This window comes from Ixodes scapularis, unplaced genomic scaffold, assembly GCF_016920785.2.
Source record: "Ixodes scapularis isolate PalLabHiFi unplaced genomic scaffold, ASM1692078v2 PGA_scaffold9__187_contigs__length_104089568, whole genome shotgun sequence".
Lineage (NCBI taxonomy): Eukaryota > Metazoa > Arthropoda > Arachnida > Ixodida > Ixodidae > Ixodes > Ixodes scapularis.
The window spans coordinates 73,504,477-73,517,749 of NW_024609884.1; the positions used below are offsets into that span (position 1 = coordinate 73,504,477).

The 13,273-nt window shown below is 45.8% G+C and overlaps 1 protein-coding gene across 2 annotated transcripts in view; it reads left to right on the plus strand.

The window, feature by feature from the left end:
• Positions 1-13,273, plus strand: part of LOC8027559 (glycerol-3-phosphate acyltransferase 1, mitochondrial) — a 108,930-nt gene that overhangs the window by 92,125 nt on the left and 3,532 nt on the right. For both annotated transcript variants that reach the window (XM_029989315.4, XM_029989306.3), the window contains exon 20: positions 3,182-3,305. In XM_029989315.4, coding sequence (XP_029845175.2) covers positions 3,182-3,305 — 124 coding nt within the window. The remainder of the gene's footprint in view (positions 1-3,181; positions 3,306-13,273) is intronic.

The window sequence follows — 13,273 nt, forward strand, 5'->3', positions numbered from 1 at the left end:
ACACCGAAAAGTATTACGCCCATAGGGAACCATTAAAAAAGACTACAGTCCCCGGCAGGACTTGAACTCCACCTTGAGATCGTGAGCCAAGTGCTTTACCAACTGAGCTATTCAGGGTAGAGGGTTGGAGCGTGCAAAAGCAAAGTCATTCGCGTAGTTCGCGTTTTGCAGCCTTTCCTTTCATGCTGCGCCATCTCACGGCGTGTGTTAGAAATGAGTGAATCTTAGTTAGGCGCTGCCATTCTGATGCCCTTCTCTTCTTCCCTGGAAGGCCTATCACACATTTTGTGCATGATCAAGCTTGTATAATTTTTGTCAGCTTGTCAGCATGATCAAGCTTGTATAAATTTTTCAGTGCCAAAATAACAGCGTTGCTGCGTCTTGCAAATGGAAATATGTGGTATGACTCATAATTTTTCGAATGAGGGACGAATAATATAATATGCACTTCGCTGCTTTTTCTGAGGCATGTGTAGTGTTTGTGTCATGTGTAGTGTTGTGTAGTGTTTGTGTCATGATTCAGAAGGGCCAAATGAACAAACCGGAAAAAGCATGAAAAATGTTTGACAGTGTAGTCACGAAGTCCCACGCATTAGCTAGTGTCGAGTTATGGCTGCAGGTGGTGCCGCTCAATCCCAGCAAGACTAGCCTCGATCCGTGATCCAGTCTATTACAGCAGAGATCAGTGGTTTTCACCGAGGCACTTGACCTACTGGAGTAACATTTTACGAGCACTGTGAATGTGCTTGTTAAACGATGTCTGTTCATGCTACAACGACAAGTTCCCGACGAATCAATATGGCCGTACGTGAATATCACCGGACAACTGTCGAAGATGTGCAACCACGGTGACTTCTTATAGGCAACGTTGCGGGGCAAGGGCGTTGATGGAATTTGAAGCATGGAAATGCGGCTGAAACTTTTTCTGAAAGGGTCGCAATGATGTTGGCCTGGGCTGTTGAAATTCTGCAAACATTTGAGCAAGCGGCAGAAGGTTTCCAAATTTTCGAGGAGGGGCGCGAAGCCCTTGATGTCCAGCGAGTCGAGAAAGCCAGGTATTGTCCAGTGAACGGCGGTGTCTGACAGTTCCGATGCGGAAATGTTACCGGTGAGATTCTTTAGGGCACCTGGTCGGCGCTCGAGAATGCAGGACACGAGGCAACCTTTGCGCGAAGTGCCCCAAGATTGAATACTTCCGAGCAATCTACAAGGTCCTGGGCAGTCTGCAGTACTGTCGAGACCGAGACCGGTTATAACGAAGTCAACGGGAATCTGAAATTACTTCGCTATATCCGCTATTTCGTTATAACCGACTTCGGTAATAACAAAGCGCAAAAGAAAATGAGAAATTGGGATAGCTTCGCTGTAGCCGCTATTTCATTATAACCGACTTCGTTATAACCGGTCTCGACGGTACGAGCAATTCAAGATGAAGACGGTGATGAGGAAGTGTTGAGTGTGCCGATGGTCATGCAACCGAAACGCGCGACAATGTTTGCACCGAGGGCGAGTTGCTTCAGCTGGTGGTGTGGGCATTGGCTTGTCGGTGTCTATTTTGCCGGAGCACATCTTTCAAACAGAGTTCTCTAGTTGCCTTGTCTTGACATCAGCTACAGTGACTCTGCGGGACGTCTTGCAGCAAAAGATTCCAGGCGTGGTGTGTTTCGTGGCCCAAACCCTGCGCCGGGATGTTTCGGCAGGCATCTGCATCTATGTGGTACCACGAGGCATAGTGTTGGTTTTGAAGTTTTGCTGAATTCAAACCATTTTGCTATTTCCCTGAGCTTCGAATTATTGAGAATCGACTGTAATGAGTAATGTGTACCTCGAGTCTAAGGTGCATTCATCCATTGGGGAGGAACTCTTTTCTGACTTGGTGATCTATGTCGCAAAAAGTCATGATAATGTCCTGTATGGCTAGAGCCTCATGACACACAGTAAGAGATAGATTGGCCTCTGAAATAGATTTGGAAGCACTCAGGTTTGCAGCTCTCGCATGACCTTTAGGGATTTCTGAAAATGGCCGTGCAACAATGTTTGGACTTCTGTCAAATAATTGTGGTTGTTGTTCCCTGTCGCGTCTGGATTAAAGAATTGAAAACAAATTTTGCTAACGCACGTTAGTTCTTTACAAAAAAATGTCAAACGATTATGTTTCGAGCGCCTCCAAACCACCCTCAACTCGTACACCGTCTTCCGAATCATGTGCGCAGTGATGTGCAATGGGGCTGGGAAAGGACCGGTTGCATTCTCTTTCACAGCTTCCAGCATGCGCGGCTTCTGCTTGTGATTCACATGGCGACCTTGAAGGTTGGTCTGAGCAATGTGTAGAAGGGGAGAGGGGGTGGGAGAACAAGGAGCTTGCCTTTTTGTAAAGAAGTTCAACTGACGTAGTAGCACAACGAGATGAGGCTCAAGGAAGGAATAGTTTCTTTCACCTCAGACAGATGGTGCCATTTAAACTGAATATAGTACAACTTTGTCAATGACATGAGGTTTTTGTTGTATTTACTCATTTTGAAACGACAATGTTGATCAAATATGGCATTAGATTGAGCCCATAATGGCACATCTCGCCAACCTATTACCATCATACCCATTGCGCGTCACGCCTTAGTTCCCATGGTCGCCACAGCACGGTTGCGAATCGCGAAATATTCCCCGTTCTTTTTTTTTTTTGCTATTACGCAACGGAATCGCGATATTTCAAAAGAATGAGGTGGTTTCTCTGTTCCTTTTGGTAAGATAAACAATGTAAAAATTTAAAACTGCAAATTCTTTCGAAGTTAAAATTGTTGCATCGCCCCTTTAAGTTGCCTATTAAATCCAGCAGTTTTATTATTATTTAGTGGGAATAGTTTTCCTGCAGCTGGTGGATCGTTTTCACTTTTTTTAATGATCCTGACATTTTTCGGACACTGAAATTTGACACGGGAACTAAGGCATGACGCGCAATGGGTATAATGTAATAGGTTGGCAAGATGTGCCATTGGCAATATTTGGGATCAGTTGAAGTAGACTAATTTGTTAGAATCTTTCTTCATTTAGAGTTACAGTGCTTTGAATTTTGTGGTGCCACTCGAAGAATTTGGGAGATTGTGGTGGTCATTCCATTAGTGAAGATGACTAGCATACTTGTTTTAGTCTTCACTGTTTGCTTTGCATTGCCTACTCTGTGCAGGTCATCCTGGATGAGAAGAACATCTGCATGCTGGAATTCCTCCAGTGCATCCTTGCGAGCTACGTGGAGTCGTACTGGGTTGTGGCATGCTCTTTGTCCAAGCTCGTCAACACCCAGATGGAAGGTGAGGAATAGACACCGCTGTAAAAGAGAAGTGCTCTTTATCACAATTGCTACTTTGTCTGCTACACGCAGGGATAAGCACACACACGGGTTGCTTGAAACGTGATTGCAATTGGCTATGGCTGGTGCTATTGTATGAATCTAGTAGAAGCAGCTATGGCTCTGGATTTGAAGCTCTAATATCTGAATAATCATCATGCTAGCCGTGGTGTAGCTCTAGCTGTGCCGTAGCCGTGTGGAGGTCAATCAGTCAAAGTCAACATCAAAGCTCATATGGCTGCTAGCTTATGTGTGATGGACCATGTGGATTGTGCAATCCACCTATCTCAGAAAATGCTTTCAAAAAAATTCCCGCTTCGAAAGTTTTTGGTTGCAAATGTGCGTGCACACCATGAACGTCTGCACAAGCCCCTCTATTCAAAGGCTACCATGTTCAGCCACGAGTTAATGTAATGCAAGACTATTTTCCAGGGTGTCGAACCGAAACCGAACCGAAAACCGGAACTGAACCGGTATTTTTTCCGGAACTGAACCCGAACCCGAACCGTTATATTGTTATCGCGATGAACCCGAACCGGAACTGAACCGGAAAAAAAATAACGGTTACCGGCTCATGTCAAAACGGTTCGGCTACGCGCTGTTGACAATGAATGTGCTATCAATGCCATTTGTTTTTTAAGTGCCGTCAACTGACACACACCTCGTTTACATATTTTTCTTCTCCACTCAGTCTTAGGAATATAAACGCTGCATCCATGAATCTTGACATAGGAACCAGTATTGCGCTGGTCGCGGCTTGCACGGAAAAAAAAGAATTGGAAGGCTGTGCAAAAAAAAAAAAAAAATCCCGTCACGGGATTTCATTTTCCTACAATCTCGTAAATCCTAAATGCTGCTGTGTGCTCATTTCATAACACGTTTCTAGAACGCGCGAGTTCTTGAAGCTTGCTTCCATCGGAATGAGAAAAGAAAAGGCTGTGGAGTTTGATAATAATGCATCCGGTTTCGTATAGGCACTTAGAAGCTAACATATTTGTGAGACAGCGAACTCTTCTATTTTAATATTTATCCTATTACGTCCTTCTGGCGTTGCGTTCGGTGAAGTGTTTTTCATATTCCATATCTTGTTTAATGAAAACTTCTTTAAGGGTCTAAGTTGAGTTACCGAAGGCTAGTTCAAATAAAGAAAGCTGTATTTTCTCCCCACTGTTCCTTCAATTGCTCACACGCCGAGGTGGCGGGATAGTTAGCGAGTTCTACTTGTAAGTGGGTTTGTAAGGAGGTCGCGGATTTTACAGCTACTGCGTCGGACCCAATTAGATGAAGTCCGAATGCGTAAACGTCGGTGAGGTAACCTTTGAGTGCACATAAAGAAACCATTCCTGGTAGAAATCCCTGAGCCTTACACTACAATGTATCCCATTTCGTATGTGCTGATTTCAGATGTTTTATTTGTAATTTATTTTGATGTTGCAATTTGTCATTTATAATTTCCGAACCGGTTCGCGAACCGGTTCGCGGATCGAATTAATCGAACCGGAACTGAACTGGAACAAAATTAATTTACCTGAACCTGAATCGTAACCGAACCCGTATTTTTTTCGGTTCGACACACTGCTATTTTCATAGCCGAACCTCCCGAATCAGTGAATTCTGAAAAAGATGTAGGATATATATTCTCGGTGCGCTGAGTTGCACGAAAATCGGGACGAAAATGGTTTAACTGAGGTCAGATAGCCCTGAAGACATGCGATAGGGTCATGGACAAGGTTCGTAGGGGTGAAAAGCGCATGCCACAGCGAGTTTGTTACACTGAAATTTATTTGTATTGAATGCAAGGCATTTTGGCAAAGGATTTTGCAAGAGTTTGTAAAAAGTAATATCCCTGTTGTTTGTTCGAGGTATTGCACTGTGCTGACTAGCTAGAAACTAAGAGGATGCATCAAGGCACTTGAGACTTGTTGTCTTTTTCTTTAGTGCCTTGTGTTGCCTTACTTCATCTTGGTCCTTGTTTTTTTCGGCGCTTTTATACTTTCTAGTCTGGAGTTCAGTGGTCGTAGTTGTAACTGGAAGGATTCTTTCAGCAGTATGTGCCCAGTGGTCGGCAACCTTTTAGTGCAGTGGGCAGTGTCGCCGGTGGGGGTGGGGGAGGGGGGGGGGGTGTTAAAAAGAAAAGTAAAAAAAAGCATTTGCACGAATTCACATTGACATACATAAATCGAAAATGAACAGCTTTTTATTTCACGACACATAACATGAGACAACGTTTCTAACAATCTACAAAAAGCTAGAGACTCCTCTCGGTGAGACTTCTGGTGTTGAACTGCGCTCGCTAAACTACGGACATCCACATTTAAGTGACTAGGAAGTTTTGGAATAACATACGCAATTTTAGTGCATACTAGCACTAGATTGAGCGCTTGCTTTAGTGCACGCTATGCAAAAGAGTTTTAGAATAGCGTTTCTCCGCCGCGACGCAAAAGCCCAAGCATCTCGCACTTGCAATGCCACCAAGATAGTCACAATTTTTATTTCACACACGAAATGGTCTAATTTGAGGAAAAAAAAAGTGTTTTTGGTCGAGAGTAACATTTTAAATTTGTTTCAACATGAGAATGCGACGCAAGCGGTCGACCGGTCGTGTCCGCCTGCGTTGCCTCAGCAAAAGAAGTCTCGTGTACTGACCTTTGCACACCATACCTTTGCCAAGAAATGTTTGCGTGTTGCAAGCATCAAGTTGCCGGTGATCGTTGCCCATCTTACTGGGTTTTCCAAACCGAGTGCAACGTCTTCCCGTATTGAAAATCTTATTCATGAGGATGCCGCCGACATTACACTCACGACGCTGCCAAAGTGCGTAGCCATGGTCCTGAGAGCTGCCATTTTTTAACTCTGCTCGTCTTGGCTTTAGCCAACTTCTCATTACGAATCTGCCTTGGAGGAGCTCAAAGCACTGGCGCAGTCTCTTTGTGTACACACGCAAAGCGCATAACTGGGTTAGCGTTCGGCGCATGTGCAGTGGTGAAAACGCTATTCTTTGCATACGCAAAGCTTTAGTGTGCGCTATTCTAAAACTCCCAACTAACTGCGAGTCCCAAAACTATGTGTAGGTGCTCGTTGGTCATTCGTCAATGCAAGTTGGATTTTGTGTACTTCATTCATGAAAAAGTTTGCTCGCAGACATATCTGCTCCCGAACACTGTAATTATGGTGGCTGCAAGTTTCTTGAAATTTATGAACTTAGAATCTGAAAAGCCAGCATAAAATGTAACAAGGTCGGTTGCTGCAAAAGCGTTCTTCAACTCATTATCTGTTTGCAGATCAGCCAGCTCCATCTGGTATCACTCTCGAACCTGGCTAAGATCTGGATTAAATGGATTTTAAAAGAAACAAATGTTGCTCGAATGCTTCGTAAAGTCCATGAACTTACCATATTTTCTGGACTATAAGTCACACCCTTGTATAAGTTGCACTTCCGTATACTGAGCAGTTTTCGCAGAAGAGTTGATATACAAGTCGGACCTTTGTATAAGTCGTACCTCTTTGCATAGTTCACGCCATGAATTTTTTCTTTTTACGCGCATCGGAATTGCAAAATCAAAGTTCCACACAATTGATTAGCCCACGCGAACCGTTTGACATGAATCAACTTGGATGTTTCGACCCGCGAGAAATGCCCATAGAACAGCGCGCTCTAGCAGGGGCAGTTGAGTGTTTCACATCAAAAGGATCTAAAACGTGGAAAATGAGAAGGTTGTCGGCTTTATTTGAGTGTACACATGCTGAGCGAACAAAAGTTCAAGGTGCCAGAAACTCGTGAACCCAGCTTTGGACCACTAGGTGTAGTCTAGGCCATGCCACGGAGACAACACAAGCATCAATGCATAGGCAGATACTGTAGATAAATCTTGACATGCTTCTTTTGGTACCTCTAAAATAGGGGTCTCAAACACGTGGCGCGTGGGCTGCATGCAGCCCACGACTCGCTGGGACGCGGCCCGCAGGCAAGCGGTTATGAGTCCCGGTTCTCACGTTCAAGCGCTAGAAATAGCATGCGCTATAGTGATCTAATCTCGTCGATTAATTTTCACTCAAAAAGTAGCTCTGCTCTTTTAACATATTCACATATTTTATACTTAACTGTGTTCATTTGCCCTTTGTTTCGCTTTATTTTTTGCTTTCCATCTTTTTGTAATGTACAACAATTCCACTACTAGGCTGCAAGCGCGAGCTCTTTGTTGAAGGATGCCTCTCGGCTGCGCAAACTCTCGATCAGCAGGAGCACCTGCCAAACATAGAGCTACGAGCTCGGGATTCTCACCTTCAAAAAAAATTCACCATTATTAAATTACAACTATTTGTTCGAAGTGTTCTAATAAAAATTGTCCGAAAAGCAACAACTGTCAAATTAAGGGGTCTCCAAACAGGATACGACAAAACGCACGACTCCGACAAATCATGCGACGCTCTGCATCTGGCCGTTTTTCTTTGTTGGGGAGAAACCTCCCCCGTCAAATTTGCCGGGGGGAAACTCCCCCCCGTAAAATCGCGAGGGGAAGATTTGATTGGAGGAAGTTTCCCCCTGGCAAAGAAAAACAGTGGGAAGCGGAGCGCCGCACAATTCGTCGAAATCGTGCGTTTTGTGGTATCCTGTTTGGACGCCCCCTTAAACTGACTGTTTTTTAGGGACATGCTGAGCTTGGTTAATTCCTGCGTGAATTGAGCAATGGGAACGACAGTTTACTTGCTCTCGTGTTCCATTCAAAATGCCAGCACGTTGGCTACAGAGGCTAGAATGGGTTTCCTAGTGTCGTCAACGCGGCCGAGGAGCGGCAATATTTTGCGATGACGCGGGCAGGTGGCGCTGCTGCCTGCAGGCGCGCTGTCGCTTGGCGGTAGGCGCGCGATTTTCAACGGGAGACGCGTCTCCGGATGTAAATGTGTGGCTGTTGTAGCGCTCGCTATCGTTTAATCTTCACGCACGCATATATATATATATATATATATATATAAAAAGACCACTTCTCTACGAGTCTTGCAAAACCTCTCTGCTTCGGCGGACGTTCTCCGCAGCGCGCTTGAGACAGACCGCGCGGAGCGGTACGGTCAATAGAGAAGCCTTGAGTGTAGTTTCATCTGCTGCACGCGCTCGCCTTTTATGTAAGAAAGGTTGGAAGTAAATCACTAAAATGAGATGATGACGAGAGTGTGTGCAACATGACATTTATTTTTATTTTACTAATCGACCGTTGCAGACGCCAGCAAGCGCAGCGCGCGTAACAAACAACCCCTTCATCTCCTCATTGCTCGGGAAACGAATTAAAGGTATATTCGCGCAAGCAAAGGAAAAGAGCATACAAACTTGCGAATTATCCACAAAAAACATCACAAAGCTAAATGTCTATTCCAGGTCTTTGTTTGCGAAAAATTTATTTGGTGTGCTCTGCCTCTCCAGTACCGCAGTCCGGTCCTCACCGGCATCGCCTCATTTTGAGCAATTTTTGCTTCTCCCTTTGGGGATCTCGATCCTTGTTAACAGCCTTAGCAAAGAAATGCATCCTGGTCAGAGCATAGAATTTGATGACATTTGCTGTGACCAAGCGCCCATGCTCACTGCAGCCAACCTCCTGCAGTGCATGCCCCTGAAGGAAGCGCAGGAAACAGATCATGCTTTTAGCATGGAGCTTGTTTCTGGTAAAGAAAACAGTGAAGGCGTTTTCCAGTCTGGTTACCAGTGCCTCCAGTGGTTTCGAAGGGTACAGCAAACCCCCATGATCGAATTCTCTCGTCAATGAGGCGTTGCCATTGCACTCGGCCTGCAGGGGCAGGACACTCAAGCAAGATGCACATTCTGGGCACGGGAATTTTTTGAGGGACTTGCGGACAACGTAACCCGCTACGTAATATATCAGCCGACTGTCACTTCTTTTCTCGACACAGACGTGGTGGTCAATCAGGCTACTGTGCTCTTTTAGCACAACTGCGGCATGAGTCAGACTTCCCTCGTCCAACAGTTCATCAACGAGCGCCGTTACACGAGCAGCCTTTTCTTTTCCAGCATCAGATGGCTGCAAAAGTGCAGTTACAAGCTCAGCTGGCGAGTTTCCATTCTTTGGTGGTCTTGCAAGGCTGTAGAAAGTTAGGTTGTTAATAATGACCAAAAACTGCTCAGGGGAGGGGTGGTCATTACATCCAAAGGATTGTCGCACAATCCCAAAGATGTTTTCTAGTTTATCTTGACTAAGGTTTGCAGTCAACAAGTACTTGTAGTGCACTGAGGTAATCAGATAGTCCAGAAGTGACAGTGTGCTCTGTAGAGTCACACGGAGTCCAAGGGCAGTCCCTGCGCTTAGGAATCCACCACCGTGTTGGGCAGCGTACTCTTCCCATTCACTTAAGAAGGCAATGAACTTTTTCAAAAACTGGGCACTTCCTGACTGGGCTCGAAGGCCCTTAGACGGGACCCTGGATGACATCACGAAAATCAACATCTCCATCAGCTTCACAAACTGCTCTGTTGGCTCCGTTGTTCTGAACCTTCTTTCCAAGTCACCTTTATAAAAGAAAAGCCCTTTCAACACCTCTTGACTGAACAGTTGAAAAGCCAAATTCACACACATTTTTTCAAACGCGTTCGGTTGTACATGTGCCTGTGTTATGTGTGGCATCACTTTCAGTGTCAATGCTTCCTTGTCCCTTTTCCATGCCTCTTTGATGACATCAACATGAGCATGACCACATGGAATCTGTACGCCTTTTGAGACAAAAGTATTCCGCACGCATTTGATCAGATGAGGAAAATCGGAGATGAAGTGTAGGCTCCTTGCTGTGTCGACAGGATGGGGAACCTTGCAGGTGATTTCCTTAGACGAAGCTGCACAAGTAAGGAATATCTGTGAATAACAGGAGATAAGCAACAAAAGCCTTTCACTGTGATTCTGGGACGGAAATTATCCACCTTTGATGCCGAGCAGCTTCCAGAGACAGCGATTCCAGGGAGCACCATCACTTGTCCAGAAATCGACGAAGAGGCCGGAATTTTCAGCCAGTATCGTAGCCTCCAGGAGAATCTTCGAGAGGACAGGCACCTTTACATTGCCTCTGGAAGCAAAGACTCCGAGGATTTGTGTCCACTTTCCTGCAAAAATAAGATGTTTCACTGTGAGAAATATAAAAATGTAAATCACGGCTTAGGCATCACTGAAGTAAATATGTTGTAAATGACATCACAAACTTCACTAGGTGGACTAGGCTCTAGGATGTACAACAACCGAAAAAGACGTACAATTGTATTGCCGTCACGACATACTTATTTAAATTAACTTGCCTTTAAAGGGTTGAAATACTACGACGAGGCCGTGGTCACTCAGTGCTGTCTCGTTGCTATCCTCCATGAAAGGACCGAGGTCAACGAAGCCAGTCAGTTCGCCAGATGCCGTCACATTGATGTTCTCGGAGAGCTTAATCTCGTCATACACAAGACCACCATGGCGGCTGAACTCGTCCATGTCTCGTGTTTTCTTTTCCAAAGCTGAAAACACACTAGTGTTGAAACCAAACGTGCTTTTAAATCCCTGCATGTGTTTGTCCAGGCATGATTTGCTCGGCAAGGCAAGAATCTTGTGTCTTCTAACATACTCGTAGAGTTGGGGGCTTCTCATGCGCATCAAAATGCACTCCAGGACCCACTGCATGTCGTACGCCATGCCTCGGCTTGATTTTCTGGATGCCGCCTCAAAACAGGTTCTTACAGCAAGACGCTGCTTTGGTGGGAGGCTCCTGATTTTCTCCTCCAAAACTGAGCTGGAAATTGTTTCTGTGACTGTTCGAAGCTTTGCAACACTTTCTTGGGCTTTTTCTAGCCTTTTTTTCGCCCGGAACAGCTGAAGGGACTTCCTGGCAATCCGTTGCTGAAATGTTGTTCGACGGTTCTTCTTGAGCCTGTACGTCTGGTTTTGGATGAGCTTTTTTGTGTATTTGCATCGTAAACAAGCTCTTCCGTCGGGTGTTGTCACACAGCAGTTTTTTGCGAAGTGCATGGAACCAAACTGGACACACTGACCAGCTGCCACTGGCTCAATTTCACAGCCTGGGCAAAGAAGCAATTGCTCGGCCTTTTTCAATGCCCCAAGGGCGTCATCTCGTCTACTTACACAAATTTCTTCGACTTTGATGCCTCGGCAATATATGGCGCAAAGGTATGCGCTCCCCTGTGCAGCGGTGGCTTCGGCACATGCCGAGAACGTAACGTGCTTTATGACACGCACATCGTCTGATTCCATCCTGGCGTGCCATCCAAAGCACAATGCCGTTGGATCGTTCGATAAAATGATTCTGCTGCAATACATCGAGGGTGGCAGAATGTCGCTGAACGGGTGCGTCTCCGGCGCTGGTTCTGTACAGGCATTTCCAGGATCACAGTCATGCGTGGATCCGCTTGCAGCCCTGCGTTTCACTGGTGGGGTACCACGGTCAGCGAGGTTCCTTTCTTTCCTCTTTTTGGGGACAGGCCTTGTCAGATACGAGGGGGCGTCGGGGAATATCGTAGGGACGGCGTCGTCGGTGAGCACTGGCCGTTCGCGGTCCAGCTCGACGAGCTCGCCATTGATGACGTGCTTGAAAGTTTTTTCTATGTAGCGTTCATCAAAGTGACGGGAACACACGACACAGGTTTCGTCGAGAACTTTGTCTTCTCGCTTGATGTTCCTCGCCCATTCTTGCCGACGAAGGGGGTCGACTGGAGCCCGGAACAACGATACTTTTTCTGCAGCCGATTTGTAGCCGCCTTTGCACAACGGCACGAAGCAGGTCCTACCTTTCTTCGCCGGCATGATCAGATGCATCCAACACACTGACGCATGACACACCGTTGGTCTCTCGTTGTGCACCGCGATGTAATCCACAGATCCGCACAAACAACAAAGGAAGACCCTCGGACGGCTCGGTTCTGTCACACGGAAACATGTGCTTCCGCCATTTTCGCCCGGGCCGCCTACGGGGAGAATAGCGCGCCTGCTGGACGCAGCGCCACCTGCGCGCGTCATCCAAACCGGTTTCTGCGTGGCCGCTTGAAAGAGCGTACGCTCGGGACACTAGGAAACCCTTTCTAGCCTCTGTACGTTGGCGGTGCGGTGTCATTTTAATTCTTGTTATCACATCAGGTCAGGGCCCAAAGTAGTCCTATAAATAAATCAAATCTAAAGATGTCACTGGCAAAACTCGCAGTTCTGCCAGTGACATCTGCTGGCATCGTATTGGGAGCCGCATGAAACCTCCTCGCGGTCCCCCTGTTGCCGACCCCTGATCTAGCGTAAAAAACTTAAACATTTTATTCATACTGTTGAAGACAGTCTTTAAAGGAAAGCTGAAACACTTCTTGAAATATATGAGTTAGAGGTGAATTCTGGCGTATTTCTATCCCATGAATTTAAATATCGCATTCGCTTTCCCCGAGGATGTAACTAAGTGCGAGAAATCACGAGAAACATCCGACCAGTCAGGACGTCATACTAGGATCTTTGGGCTGCCAAGCGCGTGTCACTCGTGTGGGCAGTGCGTGCAATTGCAAGCTTGCCAGGTATATTTTTCCATACTGACACCAGTCGGAACGTCTGTTTCTGACCTTTTTAAAAATAGCCAGAGTGCGCGTGCGTAGGTTTCACAGGCACTGAAGATGCGCGAAAGCAGAGATTCCGAAGACTCCTAATATGACGTCACACCCTGGGAAAGAGGGGCTTCAGCGGTACTTCAAAAATTAATTTCTGCAGCCTCCGTGCACCAAATTGAAAAATAATCTCGATATTCGTGATTCTGGAGGCCAAATGAAGACGATTTAGATGTTTCTCCTCAAATACAAAACCACTTCGATTTCTCTTTAAAGCAATTGTATAGTTAAGAGTGTATGTAAAATATTGTTGTGGAAGATGATGGTTAACACAAAATGAAGGATGCGGAAGACAAGAAAATGTT